At 44.2% G+C, this 19,954-nt stretch overlaps 1 protein-coding gene across 1 annotated transcript in view; it reads right to left on the bottom strand.

Annotated features, from left to right (window-relative positions):
- Positions 1–759: 759 nt before the first annotated feature.
- foxo6b (forkhead box O6 b) overlaps positions 760–19,954 on the bottom strand; it is a 41,531-nt gene continuing 22,336 nt past the window's right edge. The window contains exon 2 of the mRNA XM_076754743.1: positions 760–4,975. Within this exon, the coding sequence (XP_076610858.1) occupies positions 3,266–4,975 (1,710 nt within the window). The 3' untranslated portion in view covers positions 760–3,265. The remainder of the gene's footprint in view (positions 4,976–19,954) is intronic.

Here is a 19,954-nt window from a genome sequence, read left to right as displayed (position 1 = left end):
TCATTGCAGTTATGTTGCTGTATTTCCAGATTTTCACAATTACTTTTCTGAATACAATGTTATTAACTGCTAAAAATTATGAGGAAAAAGCACAAAAATAGCACTAAAGTTGTATCTAACCAGTTTTCCACATTTTTTAGTGTTCATTCCCAATGTTCATACTTAGATCTAGAGTACATAGTTTATTTTAGAAGCATTTTTTGTTATATTTGCTGAAATTCTCTTTACATCCTGACAGCAATCAATAAATCAAATGCTCTGACAAAGAAAAAAAAAACAAGAAAAAATCTGGTAACTGTCGCTGCCGCAGGCCTGTCTGTCTACCTGGGTACCTGCTTACCTGCATGCATGACTGGAGATTTCTACAGTTCTAGGCAGATATAGTGCTAAAGCTGTAGTTGTATACTTTCAAAATCTAGTTTACTCATGTAGGTTTCTCCAGTGCTACCAACTCCAGCTTTAACTTAGCTGACGCTGTAATTCTGATTCTGCATTTTGTGATTTTACTGTTGCTATATTCAACATCTATGTCTGTCTGTCCTGATGCCTGTCTTGCCCTTGGAGGCAATTTTGCCATTTATGATTTTGGACCACGTCAGTAAAACTGACTTGATTTGTGTTAGATTAAAACAAAATCCTTTTTTTTGTTCTCTAAGAATTCATATGCAGGAGATACAAGGTTTTCACCTGACAGCACCAGTGCACATGTGATTGAGTATGCAAATAACAGAGACACACAAAAAAACATCTATGTTCTTATTTGTTTTTATTTTACAGTCACCAGATGAGCAGATACATCATTTTAGAAAAGAAATTGATATTTGCAAAAAAAATTATAATACAATTTTCTCAATATAGATTATGTACAGAATGAAATGTAGTCAAACTGAAATAGCATTCTGCCTCTTTGTCATCAAGAAGACAAAGCTGTGAGGGGTCTGAGCGGTCCTCAATAGACCCATCTCCCGAACCAATAAATATAAACTGTATATATTATGTATGCTGCACTCATCCAGGCATGGACAATGCCAGGGAAAGTTAGTTCTCAACAATATTCCCTTAATCAGTTCTTGTACATCACTGTGCTACACAGACACACACACACACACACACACACACACACACACACACACACACACACACTCGCACACCCACGAGAAGCTTGACACACAAGTTCACACAGGCCAAAGAACAAATTACAGTTGGGTTACAACAATGGGCCATCTTAACTCATGAAAAGGAAAGAAGAAAGCAAAAGAAATGTGTATGGAAATACCCGTCATTGTCCTTGATCAGGAGGGAGAAGTGGCTTTCTGGTCAAAGCTCATCGGAGCTGGCTGAGAAGCACTTGACATTTGGCCTAATTCAAACAGCCAATTCTACAGAAAGCTACCGAGCTGGAAAATCTCTCCCAGTCTCACAGATCCTGCCTACTCATTTAGCTGCCTCCCTTCCATTCAGTCTCTCGCTGTATCTATCTACCTCTCTTCTCTCTCTTGTTTCTATTCTCTCTATCTTGAGTGGGACAGGTGCCAGGACAGGGGTTGGTGAATGTCCCCTTTTGCTGTTTTCCCTCTGGGAATGAAGGAAATAAATGCACACCAAAGCTCCTATTCAAGCTGTGTTGAAACAGGACAGACAACTGCACAATCACAGAACAAGCACAAGAAAAGACAACAGCAAAGTAAAGCTATGGCCAGGATGGGGCGGGGAATGCTTGTAAAGGGGATGCTTGAAGGACTTGAAGGACACTATAAGTACACCACTTGCCAGCCGCTTTACCTTGTCGCTGGGCATCACCTCTCAAAAATTGCCCTCCTTGTTCTTGCGGGGGGAAGAATTATGACTTTGTACCGATGAGCGAATCCACACACTTGCATAAATCATCCATCTTGTTTGGCGATTAATTACTCTTGTTTACCCTCCGAGTAACCTCAGGATGGGGCGGCCCGATAGGAGGGAGCCTGGGAAGAAGAGATAGCACCAAATAGTAATCTGCTGACGCTGTTCATCAGTGTGCAATTCGCAGGAGTAAAAGCACATAGTGGGCTTGAACCTGGGTGTTAGTGAATTAGACAAGGTTGCCTGGGGTCTGAGGACGGCAGCTCCATCAACATCCTGGCCTGACCACAGCTGCTCACTAAGCTGTTCTGGGGTCAGCCGGTGAAGGAGCCATGCTGAGGCAGCCCAGCTCAGGCCAATCACAGAGCTTGTCAGGATGTACAGCAGGCTCTGATCGTTGCTTATTTCATTACAGGGAAAGCTACATAAATCCACAAAATGGAGAGGAAGAGGCACAGAGGGAATATTTGCATTTCTCCTCTCCTATCATCTCTCCTCAATACCCCCTCCCCAACACCACCCATTTCAATCCCTCCCCCATTTAGTGCAGAGTGACTTTAATCATCACTTTCGCCAAAACACATTAAGCCAGTGTGTCCGGAGTTGAGGAGAGAGAGGGGGGTTGAAAAAACACAGAGTGGCGCATTAGATTTGCAATAGTGATGCATCACTCTGGCATTACTTTGGAGATTAAAGAAGGGACGTTGCATTTCAATGGAGTGGTGCTGATGGTTGCCTGATGGATGACTGTCCTCCTGGACTCAAATGAACAGGACACACCACTGACCCTGGAGTTCCCTTCCATCCTATCCTCAATACCTGTAGTTCTTATTCCCTATTCTTCTGAAAACTTCCTTTTATATTCATCCTTAAACCCTTAAAGCCTTCCCTGCCTTTTAACCCCCAATCTGAGAGCACCTCTACATTGAAAAATATTTATGCAGCTGTTTGATCATGTTCTCAAGTCAAAAACAACGCCTCCTTTCTAGGATGAGATAATACTGTAAAGTGGATTGCATACATTAAACTTAAGCCAACACGCAACGTGACTTTGCCTGGTCTTTGTATTACTGCATCTGTATGGAAAGGATGGATGTAAAGTGCTTGAGAGCTTAGAACAGGCAGGACGAGATTGGGAGGAGACCATAAAAACACAAAACACAACAAAAACTGAAGGGGGGCTGTAGGCCTGGGCTCATTGGGGGCAGGTTCAATATGAAGACAGAAGGCTTTATAAACAGGGAAGGGGAGGGAGGGGGGCTGTAGGGAGTCCCCAGGAAACAAAATGACAATCCGTATTTCGCTCTACAGTCTCAGAGAAACAAAATCACAGTCAGTCAGTCCAAGGGTACAGCCCACCAGCAGCCTGGCCCAGTGGGTGAGCTTTCCGGTCATGTGTCTATCCAACACCTTGGGCCTGTGTTCACCCTGGCACCCAGCTCTGGTTGCTGTGTGCTGGTGGAGGGCAAGCAAATGCCCCCAGGCTCATGCCCATTCCCATACCCACGCCTTGGGACAAAGAGCCATCAAAGTTGAAGTCCATGCTCTCTGTGTCCATAAAGTCACTGAGCAGGATGGAGTCTACATCACAGTCCAGACTATTTGGGACATTCTCCATCTCCAGGTTGGCAGCCATTCTAATGTGGGAGTTGTGCTGTTGCCCCTGGTAACCAGTGTTCCCTGGCTGGTGATTGTTGTGGTAGTAACCATGCCAGGAGTCAGTCATACCCTGATGGTGAGCTCCAGGGTAAGGCTGGTGACGGGGGTGAGGTGCAGATGCCAACCGGCAGGGGTCCTGCGGAACGTCCATGACGCCGGCAGGGTTGGGTGGCAGGGAAGGCGATGTCGGAAGGTGAGGACGGGGCCCATAGTGGTTAGAGGTCTTAAGACTGTAGGGCTGCAGGATGTCAGTGCTAACCCGTGGGGAGAGGGCCTGGGGGTGAGGCCCACTGTGCATAGGGTTATGAGAGTTGTGGGGGTTGTGATTGTGCATGTGACTCTGGTTGGAGCGAGGGTTGTGATCATGGCTGGTGTTTACTTTGTTACTGTGACCATGCTCGTGACTCGAACCATAGTCATGGGCCGGGTGGGGCTTGTGGCTGTGGCTGTAGTTGAGGCTGGCTTGGTGTTTGTGACCCTGATTGTGGTTCTGGTGGTGGGTTGTGTTCTGGTCATGAACTGAGCCATGGCCATTGTGTAGGCTGGCATTGTGAGCGTGCTCTTGGCTGTGACTGTGGTTATGATTGTGGCTGTGCGGGCTATGAACGCCATTCGTTCCCTGTGCCATTAGTGTGTGTGTTTCCCGTCCCTGGCCCAGCACTGTGTCTTTGTTGCAGTAGGGAGGTCCTCCAGTAAGGAGACTCTGCAGGGCGTTGTTCTCTGAGTAGCCCCTCATTGGGCGCTGGAAGCTGACTGGCTTATTCTCCTGGATGGTCTCCATGGGAGTGTGGTGCCGGAGCATGACCATGGAAGGCTGTGCGTACATAGGCCCACAGTAGGAGCCCTCCGCCTTGGGTCCAGGGACATACGGGTAACCATTGCATTTGATTTGTGGTGGCTGGGGGTAGCTGCTCTCATCTAGACTGATAGCCCCAGTCAGGTCAGTCAGCTGGGGCAGCTCCACCGTGGGGCAGTGGCCCCCAGTGCCTAGGGCAGGGGAGCGGGTGCTGGTGGGGCTAGGGTATAATCGAGGGGAGGCTGAACAGGACAGCCCACCCTCCTCTGGTTCGTCAGCCTCCGCTTCAGCCAGGATTGGAGACAGGCAGCCACTCAGCGTGGAGGCGGAGGAGGAGGTGCGGGAATGGAGATCTGTCCAGGTGTCATACTCCTCACCCCCCATGCCCACACCTCCTTTCCCTGCTGGACTTCCATGCTCTGGGGAGCTTTGCATTGCAGGTCCGGCCCCCTGACCTTGTCCCCGTCCGAGGCCTATGGCCCCTGCCCTTTTACGACTAATGCGACCCTTGGTCTTCAGGTAACGGGTGCCGTTGTCTATAGAGGCCGCACGTCGTCTGGGTCCCTTCCCCATCTTCCCTCCTTCTGGGTTCAGCATCCACCAGGAACTCTTCCCCGTCCCTTCATTTTGTACCCGGATGAAGCGACTGTGCAGGGACAGATTGTGTCTGATTGAATTCTGGAACAAGAGAGAAAGATGGGAAGAGCATGGTGGGAGAGAGGGAGGAAGAGGCAGAAAAGGGAGAGAGAAAGAAAGAGATAAACATTAACACCCAGGGGAACATTTAGGGTTAAATAATCATTTCTTGAGAACACAAAGTCATTTCAAATTATGGCCAAACTATCAAGGCTGCATGGCAAGCGAGAAAAAAGATGGATAAAGAAAGAGAGGGAGATGGAGGGGAGAGCAAAAAGGGCAGGGAGAGTGAAGGACCAATCGATACCTTCCCTGACCAGCCTCTCCTCTCCACACGCGCTCACTGAGTCATAATATGGACATGGGTGCAGCCTCCACATCAAACCATCACCAAGGTTACAGAAATGAATCACGCGAGGCAACCCAATCACAGACAGCCCATATCGATTGCAAGGCCTCCAAATATGAGAGCCTGAGATCCAGCCAGAGACAGTGAGGGAGGGAAGGAGAGGGAAGGAGGGAGGGGGAGGCGTGATTTGGCAGGAGAAGATCTGGAAGAGCACCAGAATGAAACAAGAAACACTCATACACAGGCCTGGAATAAGATAGAGGGGAAGTAAACGAGGAGAGGGAGGAGGAGAGGGACATGCTCATTTAACCTCTTTTAAAATTATGGCACAATTAACATGACTGTAGGCAACGACGGCAGATATCCTTATGATGAAGTCTTCCTGCGAGTAGATTTGAAGGGGGACGGATGTGGCAGTTGTGGGTGGGTGTGGAGTGTGTGTGTGTGTGTGTGTGTGTGTGTGGGGGGGGGGGGGGGGGGGGGGGGGTGTACAGGATAAGCCTCTCCAGACCCCTGTTTAAGTGCCTGAGTGACGGCTGTATAGTTAATCCAGGGCTCCGCACCAGCATTTGAAGCCGGTGCCAACCTGGAGTGAGTTGATGAGATCTAAGCCTGCCTAAAGGAGAGCTTAGCAGGGATACACATCATTTCAGCTGGCCAAGTTAGTCTAAGTACAGCATGTTCATCCAAATCTTTCCTGCTTGTGTCATTTTTCACACTCTCTCCAGCTTTCCTCCCTTTGCCTTTCCACCTTCTCTTTCTTTCCCTCTCTTTTGCCTTTTCCTTTTTTGATCTTTTGGGAGGAATAACGACCCCCCCACACCCCCACCCCACCCCCCACCCCACAACCTGAGCGCTCTACCCCATGCGCACAATCACACAGTTTTCTTTTTCCTCTCTGGAGATATCTATCTATTTCTGCCTTGTTTATTACCTGCACATAGCTCACAATCTCTGTCTCCTGATATCTCGAGCCATTCTCTATCTTCATTCACTCCCCGCCTCCTGTCCAATTTTCCTGCTCTCAGCCCCATTCATCTCCCTCTCTGTGTCCCAGCGTCTCTTGATCACGACATTGCTCATTCTCTCCTTCTCTCCACATCCATCCTCTCATCACCTCACACAACTTCCATCCTTCCCCTCTTTCCTTCATCCATTCACAGTGAAAGGCGAGCAAATATTGGAAACAAACAGCATGAGATGCAAATCTGTGCTCAATGGGGGGGCCTTACAATGCACCCCTCAGTGCAGTCCATACAGTCAACATATGCACCCTCTCATACTCTGGCAGCATACAGAGCCACATGGCTGTGTACTGGACAAGCAGCTAAAAGAGGTGACTGCTCTTTGTTGTTGGAGGGTATTATGAAAAGCACAGCACCCACAACAGCAGGTAATGTGTTTCTCGCAAAATGTTTACACGGGGAATTCAGCTCTAATTGGGTTTCAGATCAGTCTTGTATCCTACTACTATTCTCATTCATGTAGAAAAGCCCCCTCCATGTACACCCATCCCCTCAGCATGACTCTTCACAGGTAATTTCGCCCCATCCTCCACTCAAATCACGCTGCTTTGACTAGACTCTCTTCACAGACATGGAAATTGGATAGGAGAGATGTATTTATGTTTTTTTTCTTTTCTGCTGTTCAGAGGGGTCCTCTCCAAAACACCAGGTCGGTAAAATTGCACAAGCTCAACGTTTGGCGACAAAATGAGCCGACTACACTTCTCAGCCGCAGCGTGCTATGGAGCGCAGACTTTATCAAAGCCAAATTGAACGATGATGCCGTGTGAAAGAGGCCGCCAGTGGAGGCGACCCGCATCAGGTGATCTGAGAGCGGCACTCTGACAGGTTCCTCCACAACATGACGGCTCCGGCTGGGCGTAGCCATGGCAACAGAGTAAACCAAAAGAGGGAGAAATGAAGAGAGGGGAGGTGATGGTGGGAAGGAGAGGGGGGAGAGAGGAGGGGAGGTGGCTGATGCTGTTTGATGCTGCAGGCAACTCCAAACAGCCTTTTATCTGAGTCTGTCAGATTCCTGCTTCCAATCCACCAGGGAGGCTCAATCACCAGTAGTCCCAACGTCTCACTACCTGTACCAAGCTGTGATTAGCAGTCGTGTATGAGTGTGTGTGTGTGTGTGTGTGTGTGTGTGTGTGTGTGTGTGTGTGAGGGTAGAGAAAGCTTCTGACCAACTACTAGAGCAACAATTAAACCACAACAGTAGCTTTCTATCACCTGCTGATGTATTGTACAGTACTACAATGTGGCAGCTCTTTGCATTGTCTTTTGTATGCATTAAGATTCAACTTACATCGTTTGTAGGCTGAGTGTATTGAAATTGCTAATAGTGAAAATTTAGTACTGAACGCCATCAGCAACCAATGTTACAGCTTTTATGCCCAATTATGATGATTTCTGATTGTCATTATTTGAGCACAGGAGAGCAAGAATCCAATTAATCATTAACAAATTAGAAAAAGACGTATTAAGATAAGGGCTAGAGGCCTGATTGATAGACTGTCGTTTTCAAACTAAACATACACAAAATAATGTCAGTGGAATCTGATCAACTTATAATAATAACTAGAGCGCATTTCATCGAGAAAATGATGTCATGTAAATTCTATTCATCGTAACTGTTTGGTCAAAAACAGGCTGTTACATTTCATTTCCTTTTTCTACTTTGTCTTCCTACAGTCTTTCAAAAGAAATGAGTAAGCTTTTACATTTGCTGTTTCTTGCTATTGTTCATGTAAACTCACTTGCCAGTTTATTATGCACACCTTGCTAAAACTAATGCCGTTGAATGCAACAGTCTTGAATAAATCCTGAATGAAAGATACCATGTTCAGCCTGTAGTTTGTGTTGCAGTTGAAAGGTACTGTGTCCACCCCATTTACATAAATGAGACTAGGCTAAGTAACAGAAGCACCTCTCTCACCTCACTCTACCACTGGTATTTGGCAGGCGTATAAACACTATACTTATTAAAGTATGTTTGGGAGTGATACTTTCACTTACTCATAGCCAAAATATCTCCCATATGTCTATTGGCTTCATTGGTATGTTGAGCTGAAAATTGTCTGTTTAACACATTCTCACTTTCAGCTCCACATACAGACACTTGGTCAGGACCTCTTGGAGTCAATTTTTAAGGAACTGGGTTATCCTTTAGCATAATTTTTGAACGTGCAGTGCTCCAAGGGCAAAATATGCAACATCCAGTTAGCGACTTGTGGTTAAGGTACAGATTTTCAAATTAAGCTTGTTGAAGACAACAGTAAACATCTGGTTAACGCTGTGAAACAGCTGCACTTTGCTTACGTTTAGGCTCCAGAAACTATTTGGTTAGGCTTAGGAAAAGATAAGAACAAAAATAAGTTTGTTAGTTTTGTAAAATTTTTACATACATTCATTTACTCATGTTATTTTACTAAACCTACAGCAGAAATCAGCCTTCACTTTTGGTTTCACACGGGACATGAACCACAGTCTGCTGGTTGAAGGTCCTGTGCTTGACCCATCTGACCACCAAACCCCAACCCCAAGCATGCAAATGTGACAAGTTGGGAATGAGAATGGGTTGTTCTGCACTCTTCACAACATGAACTCAATCAACTGAGTTCTGAACAGCTTTTGTTTTGATGTTTACATTCAAGTGACAAAGAGCGGCCATCGTAATTGTGGATGGGTCTAGTGGGTCCAACTAATCATCAGACTTTGACACAAGAGACAACCATGCCATTCTTATTTCCTACAGACAATCAACACTGGTTTCTTTTAAGCATGACCACGACCGTTCCTGAACCTTATCCAACTGGTTGTTGTTTTAACCATGACAACCAAGGTCCTGTAATCTTAACAAAGCAATGATTTTACCCAACCAGGATTTTTCCTTAACTCTAACCAAGCTGTTTTTGTGCCTAAACTTAACCAAACCTTAACCATAGTGTTGTCAGATCAGTATTTTTGCAACTATGATTTCTAGCAGTTTTTAAAGACACATACAAACAATGTTGTCCTGCCAAGAGGGCGCTGGATCAGAAAACACAAATGTTTTTCAACTGTGCTGGAGAGCAATTCAAACAATGTATTTTGCTGTGTAATTTGGAGGAATCTTTGGTAAAAAAAAAAAAAAAAAAAAAAAAAAGACGCTGTGGCAACTGTGCCTAGAGACGCATGCAATGGGAACAAAACTAAAGCAAAACACAGACTACCAAAAAAGTGTGTGAGAGTGTTAGAAATTCCCATCTTGTTAAGAAACATGCAATATTAAGTCAGTCCCACTGTTTAATGACAAATAAACATGACCTTTGCCCCTGAGGAAGATAAAATAATCAATATTGATGATTTATTTAATGATTTCAATATAACTAAACTTAATAACTAAAATAAAACAATATTGTCATCCTTTATAGTGTTCCACTTCAAACACCATCACAGTACCAATGGAAATGTTTGCTGGTTCAGTGCAACAATACAGACTGCACCACAACAACATGACAAAAGGAAATGTGATGGAACCTCCTGATGATCAATTTAATGATTTAGAGGTCAGCAGGAGTCTAGTATATCAAGGTGAATCCGGTGCAGGATTGGACCATCACTTTCAAGAGATAGGTGGAGACTATCCAGGTTATCATTGCAATCAAAGGCGATATAACAAAAGATGTCACTGATTAGCAGACTATCAGCCACAGAGGGGGAGCTGATCAGTGAAATTCTTCAGCCTAGTCTTTGGTTGGAATGAAACTTGCAGGCTCTCAGCCCTTCATGGCATATAGCTGCCCATCCCTGCCACAGTGTATATATTAACTTGTCAGAGAGACTGATTCTGAAGTGGGGAAGCCTGTTCCCTCTGCTCCCAGCCTTTGCCTTTCTACTAATGCAAGAGGAGATGGACTGTTGCAGACAGAACGGTGACTGAATCTGTCCTCACATCCACCCTCCTTCTCTACAGGGAACACGCTGCACTGCATCCAGCCCCACTACTGTATATTATGCATAAATAGTGACTGAGTTTGACCCTGATACACTGCTGCTTTCACTGAGTCAGGGGATAGTCAGTCCAGTGGTTAGCTAATGGCCCGTGGACACAGAGATCTGTTTAAACACAGAATTCTCACACTTTTCCCTTTTTCAAAATGCCAAACCAGGCAACAATTCATGACCGGGTTCAGGAACGACATCATTCTGCATCACTCTATATGCTGTGTAATTACAGCTCACAACATACCCCAGTTTGGATACTGAGCATGACAGTTCATTCTTGACCTTGGAAATACTTTCCCTGTACAATCCCAAGAGTGTGCTCAATAGCTTTTGCTGGAGCTATTAACTGGTGTGATTTAACCCACAGAATTTTTACTCTAGATAGATGTATAGATAGATATAAATGAACCATGTAAGGGCCATGTAATATGATTGAAAACTAAAAAAAAAAAAAAAAAAAAAAAAATCAAATGGCTCTTGCATTGGGATGTTTTGCAAGTTTCAATTAGCAAAGTTTCTTCTCTGGTTTAAAGGGATATGGAGATGGGTCTCACATGTTTTTAATGTTTTGTTCTTGGAAGATAAAGGGGCCCTTGACCAAATGTAGTTTTGTATTTCCATTAGGTTGAGGGACTCACAATAGCCAGATTTAAAAAAATGGTCAAAACTGGAAGTCGTAGAGGCTGACATGTCCTGAACTTTAGTCTGTAGTCAAGCAACAGCAAGACTATATGTTCCATAATGCAACTCAGTAATATCCATTAGACCTTGATGACATTGTCAGGGGTATTTTTTCAAATTTTGGAAAGCTCCCTTCAGAGTCACAGAAGATACTATGCAACCATTTTTGCAGACTGAGTAGTATTCTTTGTGAGAAGTAATGAAGCCTCATGTGTAAGATCAGTGGAGTGTCCCTTTAACGTCCTCCTCTTGGCATTCCAAACTGAAAGTGCAGGGGATGGACAGAATAACGGGATCATGTGTAGAGTATAATTCTGTCCAGTACAGCAGACCTTCAAGAAATGCATCTTATGTTTCAGATCATTAAAACTGTGCCAGGCTGAGAAAGGTTAATGATTGTGAGTTACATTATACTGTGAGTTGCTGTTATTTTGTCCACCCCCTAAACCTGCATTTTATTGAGGCCCTGTCTTCAAATAGCCTTTTCAATGGTCAGAGAAAGTGTTGTCTTCAGCACAATGCCATGTGCCCACATCCTCCATTGGAGAATAGCAATAACAGAGCAATGGCTAATTTTCTTGATTATTATTATTTTCAACCCCCTTGTCCCTTTTTTATTCTGGGTTAGGTAGCTAACGCTAATTACATCTATTGCAAATTATCCAGTTTGTGTTGCATAGCAACGAGAATGATGTAACTCTTTGCTTCCCTGTTTCCTCTTGTTGTCTCTCCGTTACTAGCAATTCTCTCAGCAGAGCTTTGTGTCTGAGCAGAGAAAAGCCTCCTATATTAATTCTACACAACAACTAATATCAAATTATATTTGTGTACTTGACCTTGTCATAACATAGAGGGAAAATTGTTTCCAGACATTTCCACACTTCTTCTTTGCAGACTGTTAAAGATGTGGATATCAAATCATATTCAATGTTTTCTTGAATTTTCCATCTACCCAGCATTGTACACATGCTGCACATGTAAACAAACATCGCCATATATATTTCACAACTTGACACATGTTCACTTCAGTGTGCATACGCACACAGACTAACGCACACAGAGTCACCCCCCCACCCCAAACTGGCAATCATACTTAATCCCTCTCCAGCCTGAGTAATCCTCAACAATCCAAGGCTAATCCTGGTTAATTCTGGGCACTCCTCAGCTGGGTTTCACCCTGAAACCACAGAGACAGGGTGGGGATTGGTCGGATCATGGCGATTGAGGCTGGGCGCAGCGTTGATGGACATAATTGGTTGGGCAGTTATTGGGAGCCAAGAAAAACAAGCACAGGTTTTCACGGGTCTTCAAAATACATCCGGATTGACCCCCACTACGTCACACCACAGCCTTACTGTTGTCACTTCTCCTGGTAGAAAACATGTTTTTCACTAGAGTGTGTTAGCATGTAAATGCTAATACAAGACTCTTACTTTGTCTGCTTGCTGTGACAACTGGAGCTAGTGGATAGAAATCTTCCATATATATAAAAAAAAAAAATCTAAAGGACTGGAAAAAAAATTGCTACAACAAAAACACAAGCAGCATATACAGCGTGAACCATTCCTCCAGTGTAAGGGGCTTCTGAGAAGTCATTAGCCTCTATTCAATCAGCTCTACCTACCGAAGCTCCTAGCTCAATTCTTCTTAGTGACTATTGATCCTGATTCCAAAATGAAGCACTTAAGACGCCTTGATCAAGCTGCTCCTTAATCTAGCGTTAAGGAGATTGAGACCTTTTCACCCCGTGTCTCAGACAGACTTATTACTTTGGCACAAGGGTACAGTGGCAGTCAGAGCACACTTCACTATCATAGACTCAGTTTGGGTTTTATAGTCTGTTTAAGCCCCTTTGGTGCAGAGCAAGCAGCAGGAACACTTTTACTCTCTGCCATTTTGAAAAAGCTGTCAATATACACAAAGCCAAGAGTGTTAATGAAGCAGTATGTCACTGACAGGGGATGGATGGGGATGCTTTGTTAAAAACAAGAAGGCCTCTGGTGTTTGTGGGCTCGACTGTGTGCCTGTTCGATTGAGTTTGCACATGGAAACTGCAGGATACGTGTGTTTGAACCGTTGGTATACTCATGAGAGCGTGAAAGCAGAAGCAAAAAGGAAACTGATTTACCTTCTGCTGCAGCTCTGTCAGCAGTGAGACGGGGAACAGGTTGCAGAGGAGTTCTGCTCCTGGACATTTTTATAGGCTGCTTTTACCTCTCTATCCTCACAGGAGAGAAGTCTCTTGGAGAGGATTCTTTAGAGGATTCAGTAGAACATCATGTAGTGGATTTTATAGTGCTTTCTGCTCCACATTTTAAGGAGCCCACCTCTAATTTATGACGCATTCCACGGCGCATTCAAGACGAGGGTTGTGTTTTAAATTCCATGCAGCGCTCCATTAGATGTGGTCCGGCACAATCCAGCCGAGTGTTGTGGGGATTGTTGTACGCCGCCTTGTTGAGAAGTAGTGGGACTAGGCAAAGCCGTTTTCTCCCCTTGCTCAACCATTATTTATTAATCCATTTCACACAGCCAGGAGTCATTATGCACGGTCCTGTCAATGGGTATCTCTCTATGCCGCGCATTTATTTGATAATAAGCAGGAGTGGGGGAGAAGATAAAAGCGCTGACTGCGTTCATTGTGGAGCGTTTTCTGCAGGCGGGGAGACTTAAATGAGAGCAGCCAGGCTCTGTGTGGGAATGGGTCTCGTCTGCTAAGCCTGTCTGGAGGCAATCGATGGAAATTAGTCAACGCTAAAGATTCACTTCCTGTGACTGATGTCACGGGCAACGCTTGTCTCTTTGAAGGGAAATAAAGAAGTGGGAGGCTGAGGGATTAATGGGGTTGGAGAAGGTGTGAGCATGCGGAGTTGGAGTGGGGGCTAAGCTGGGAAATAAGATGCTATTCTTTTGGTGGATTGTGGGAAAATAATAGGTCAGAGCATCCAGAGGAATGCAGTGTAGCTAGGAACACTCAAGAAACACAATAATTCCGTTGTGTATAAGACCAGCAACAGCACAGACCAATCAGTTACAATACAGATGTGCCGTCACACTTTTACACTAACAGCACTGCTGCTACTGAAGAAACATCCTGGCCAACACAGCTGCAAATACTGAAATATCATTCAACAGTCATAATAGTAAGTGAAATACTTCTTATAAACATGTTTTCTTTACTGTAGCACCAGAAACTATAGCGACAGTAGCATGAAATACCACTGTCTAAAGGTTCTATGTTATGCCATAGTGAATGATAAGAACATTTAGAGAAGTATAGAACTCTATTTCTATAGTATAGAAAAAAAAAGAATGCTCTAATTCAGCAGGTTAAAACAAAGAACCATTTCATTGTTAAGGGTCTTTGTAATTGCCATGTTTGCTGAGACATGATGACCTTCCAGAATTTGTCCAATAACAAGAATTTTTCTTTTGTCTCTGTGGAGGATGAATAATAGTGTTTACAGTAGTAGCAGCAGTTTGGGTTGTACACCAGCAGTAGCTGTGACAATAGGATCAGAGTTAGTGTCTCCAGCAGTTGTACTGAGGCCGCCTCCTGAAAGGTGCACCAGTTAGCTTCTCCTCAAAGTGCAGCCAAGGGACTAGAGCCAGCCCTCAGGCGACAGAAGGCCTTTCACTCCCCCTTACTCCCTGTGGAGCTCCACAAGCTTGGGGGGAAAGACGGAGAAACAAGGCAGACAGGGAGGGAAAGAGTGGAGAGAGGCATCGTCTGGGGCTAACCTGAGAAAGGTAGACGGGAAGAGAGCCTGAGGGGCCAGAGGCGGACAGCAAGCCCAATCCCCAGCAGAGAGGCCTCTAATTGGAGCTGCCGGCCTGCCGAGGCAGCCTCTCCCTCGGCGGATGGACATAAGGAGTCGAGTGAAGGCGGAGAGCCCGGGGGCGGGAGGAGAGGGCAGATAAAAATAGAGCCGGCAGATTAACGAGCATCTGAAAGCGGGGCAGGGGATCGGAAAATCCTCCCTGCGTGCCAGAGATGCCCGGTCCTTTGGCCACAGCCAGCTCTGTAAAAGTGATGGACCCAGAGTGGCCACGGGTGGTGCTTCCTTCCTGTTGGCCTTTCTTACATCACAAACACCGAGGGGTTACTTTGCTTAAATTGAATCAAGTACTGTAGCATTCAACTTCCTGGAATAAAAATACCGTAAAATGTGCTCTTTTGTTTGATTTGCTTAATAAAAATAAGCATCTTTAAAAAACATTTTCATTTGTGTCATATGCTCACATGTCACGACTTTGTAGCTAGTAGCCTATTTATACAGTGAACTCATTCTTTTGTAGTGGTTTTTGGGAAGGGTTTTTATGAATAAAAACCATAAAAGGGATATGTGCCTTTATTGTATTGTCTTTTTGATTTTCATTTAAGTGATGCCTCTCTGCGTTGTATTTTCAGCCCTTTTGGTAAAGTCTACAAGTTAGCTGCCAAATGAAGTGCAGGATTAGGAGGTTTCCTCCCTGTGCGATGTAAAAAATGTTACAGCCTACTCCATGATGATATCAACTGTGTTAAGAGCTCTAAGAGCAATATTTCTATTGCACCTTTTAGAAACTGAAAATGTTCATCTTCCTTGTTTACTTTTGGTTTCACAAGGCAAAAGGCTCCCAAACAAGCAAGACTAGCTTGTTGTCTGCCTAGTTTGCTAGCCTCTATCTTTGTGAAGTAGTCTGACAGCTAAAAACAAAGCAATCCAAGGGAAAATTCTATGTACTCTTTATCTGAATGATGGCTTTTTGGCTTCTCATAAACTGAAACCATTTAACATTATAACTAACCATATTCTCTACATGACAGCGTAGATTTGATGCAGCAAGATTCTGATAGCTTCATTAAACCAAACTGCCAAATAAACCTTCAAAGAACTGTGCAAATGCCAAAAAAAAGCCCTTTAATTACAGTAAAAACAGTAAATTTGTCACCTCCACCTTTGACTCACAATGATAAAAGGAATCCACCTCAACGGCTGTGATTTCTATCCCTCCCCTGGGAGCTTTCACACGCCAGGTGGAGCATCGTGACACCTATGGGAGCCAAAGGAGAAGCTGAGAAACAGGCCTGATCACACCTGCCATCAGGTCTCAGGAGAGCACCACCCACCTCAACACTCAGCTGTCACATCCATCCACACACCGAGGCTGTGCGACACCTCCAACAAATGCACTGATCCACAGTCAAAAGCTGATACACTGGCAGAAACACGAGCTGTTTCTTTTTATTAATGTCACATTAATTAAACGAAACAAAAGCTAGATTGACTTGAGGAATTGGAAAGATGAAATATAGCCTACTCACAACTTGTAAAAAGAATAACAACTATCTGTTATGTCCATATAATAAGTTCAACCTTTGGGTTTTCAGCCATATCTTAGAGAGTTTACCAACACAACACTGTAGCTTTGAATGGATTACAGACCCCTGAAAAAGATGTGATCAACTTTTCAGAAAGTCTCTGTACCTCAAGTACAGGGAGCTTGATTTAATCCAAAGTAGCACTGAAAAGCTACAATCATGACAGTGAGTATTCAACACTTCGTACTAAATATTCATTAGAGTTTGAAAAAAGGTGGTATTGTTGAATATTCAAAGCTTGAGTATCTTTGCTCCCAAACTGCTGCTTGATTGAAGTATCAAACTACCAACTTGAATTCACTGCAGGGACCATCACTAACCTGTTAGTCAGATTCACTTCATTCATTCAGTCTGACATTGTGTTCACATCAGCTGATTTCTGTTTGGGAGGAGGTGGTGTTTTATTCTTTTTAGCACTAACCTACAATGATATATCCATCCTGCTAAGGTAATGTTCAATCTCCACAGAAACTGAGGTTGTGTGACTACATGCCATGTAAAGACTTATTCTACTAGCTGTGATACATTGATTGAGAGACAACACTAAAGGAAATTAGGTACAATGGCTCTCGTTCATGTTCAAAAACACATTTTAAAGGCTCATGTGCAGCTTTCATAGTCTGCATTAAAACTGAGACGGTGCTCGCCAGAGTTACAGCCTTCAGCATCCTTGCCAAGTTGCTGCCAAGGGATACATCCTGGTACTGGAAATAAACCTATGTGTGATTGCTGGGACTTTTTGAATTTGTGTAAGTTAGACTCCTGAAGCCTCATGAATATTGGCATGCATTTTTGCACTGAATGACGACAGTGGATTTTGTCCACCATCTTTTACAGTATACAATATACAGTATAGTCACTCTGCAGATTATCGCTTTACAGCTAGTATGGAGAGGACGAATGATTCCAGCAACCGGTGCTCTTTCAACATATATTTGATACTGGAGTGTAGTATTAAGATCCAAAAGGTCTTTTCAGCTGAACAATAACTACATTAGATTTTAAAAGTGCGGGTGACATTTTGGATGAGATTGTGATTCTAGAACCAAGAACATCACATCAATGTACTGAAAACTGGTACAGTTCAGTAAATCACTAGCATCTCCACAATGGCCTCTGATAGCAAAGCGAAACACATACACAGATCTGTTTGGATCATGTTTCACTGCAACTTGGTGGTATGCCTCTGTTCATAATGGATCATCATTAGCTTCATCTTTAATTGCTTCTCTGTAATCTAATACCTGCTTTGGGGCCCACACTCAAATACCAAATCTCGATAGGAATGGTAATGATGGCAAATTTAAAAGATGAATGCATGCTCATTGCCTACAATAAATACTTCACAGTATCTTTTGAATCAATTAGTCCTACTTTATTCAAAAATTCACGGGAATGTGACTTGAGATTGATTATTTTTTTCCTAGTATATAATTTTGCCAATTTACACTGTCACTTTTTAAGAACTCACATTTCTTTTAAGAGGAGCACATCTTTCATTAGATGTGCTCTTTCAAAGTGAGCCGATTTTAAAGGGAAAAAAGTCAGATGCTCTTCTCTGTGATGGGTGCTGACTGTCATTCTTCCAGGATGAGGCTATACATATCCATTTAGCGGATGCAATCTGGGAAAATGACAAGAAACTGATGAGAGGCAGGCGGAAAGGTTATATATGTTCACAGAACATAAATTTTACAGAACTTCTAATCCTGTATTATTAATTGACATCACAACAGAAGTGAAACCCTACTTTGACAGTGTGCGTATCACCCTTGCAAAGACAAAGCCACACACACACACACACACACACACACACACACACACACATCTCGTGCCTCGCTAGCATGGCATGCTGGGCCGGCTCATTACTACAATGCCAAGCTACTAGTTGCTAAGGAGACCTTAGGGAGAGGGAGGGTTCCTGTTGCCATGGCAGCAAGCCTGCATCCTGCCAACTGTCTTCCCCCATGAGACATGACCATCGTAGACAGAGAGAGAAAAAGAGATGGGGAGGAAAAGTGAGGGCAGAATGAAGTGAGGAGAGAAAGGCTGGAGGGGGTTATGGTTAAGACGTTGAAAGAGGAGGACTTGTAAAGATGCCTGCGAGGCAGCGGGCTTGCTGGAGAGCCACAGAGACTGTAGAAATAATGCACAGAGAAAATTGATGGGGTGAGAGCAGGGAAAGAGGGAGACCTTGAAAAAAAAAAAAAGCCCCCCCCCTTCTTTTGAAAGCGCCGATGTGCATGCAGCAGCTTTCCCATGCTAACATGGTCGCTGCCTCGCCGACCACAACTAGATCCAGGCGTTGACAAAGACGCCAAAATGACGCTAAGTACCCCCAAACCAAAACCCCTCTTGACTCCCTCAATCCCTGCCCCATAATGCCACGCATGTCCCTGACTGAACCGTCTGCCTCTCAGCTTTTACTACACCAGCAGAAGATCTGACAGAGCTTTTGGACGAGCGTTCACAGAGCCCATCCGTCATGGAAAGAAATCTGCTTTGGTGAGAGTGAGCGGTAATGAACGACGGATGGGAGGCAGAGAAAAGAGAGAGAGAGAGAGAGAGAGAGAGAGGAAGAGCATCTGGGAGGGATGAGCAAAGAGAGATTAAACTGATTGGGGAGCGCAGAAGAAGGGCGAGGAGGAGGTCATACGAGGCAAACGAAGAGAGAAGAAGTCCTCAGTCTCAAATTCAAATTAGCCTTATGGGTTTCCAAGGACACTGAATTGTTTCCATCCTCCATTTCTTTCTCTGTGTCACTGTCTCACCCCCTCCCTCCTCCCCACATCTCTTTTCTTTTCCTCTGGTTCTTTTTTCCCTCCCTGACTTCATTGGATCTTATTAAATCATTCTTCTCATTGCCTTGGACTGCTTTGTCACATTGAGGAGTACACATTTGTCAAGGGAGCTATTCTTGCAGAACTGCTAAACACCTAAAGATCTTACCTCTCACCACCCTCTACCCCCTTTAGAGCTCTGCTACCTCAACTGAATCAGACACAGAATGAGATTTGGGATCAGGTCCAGGTCGGGTTGTGGAACGGGTTTTGCTGCATATCCAGATTCGGGGCAGGTTCCGCTTTATTTTCAAATGTTTTTTATTAAGAAATTTCTCTCTCTGATTGTACTAAATCATCCATGTCCATGTGTGTCCGACCCTATTGTTGGACAGAACGTTTATATTGGGTGATTCGGCAAAACTGTGCTGATTATGCTCATTGGCAACATTTTAGTAAGTCCAAGGCCAAAGAGGACATCTTAGTTCAAATTAAGGGAAATGACACAATGAGATTTTAGACAATAGTTTGAACTTGACCTGCACAGAAGCTTGACCTCAACCCCATCCAACACCTTTGACCGCTGACTGTAAGCCCGATCTCATCACCCAACATCACTGTTGGACCTCTCTACTGCTATTGCTGCTGAATGGGAGCAAATCCCACCAGCCAGGCTCTGCCAATATCTAGTAGGAGATTAATGGCCCTGGTTTTGGAACGACGCGTTCAACTATCACATTTGGCTGTGACGTTTGGCTGTCCACATACTTTTGGCAGTGTTTTTTGCCTTTAATCAGTGTGAACTACACATATCTCTTTGTCTTTGAAAAAGGAATGACAAAAACGTGG

This window comes from Chaetodon auriga, chromosome 17 (assembly GCF_051107435.1).
Source record: "Chaetodon auriga isolate fChaAug3 chromosome 17, fChaAug3.hap1, whole genome shotgun sequence".
NCBI lineage: Eukaryota > Metazoa > Chordata > Actinopteri > Chaetodontiformes > Chaetodontidae > Chaetodon > Chaetodon auriga.
Note: the sequence above shows the minus strand (reverse complement) of the source record. Positions and strands in the feature narration are given on the sequence as shown.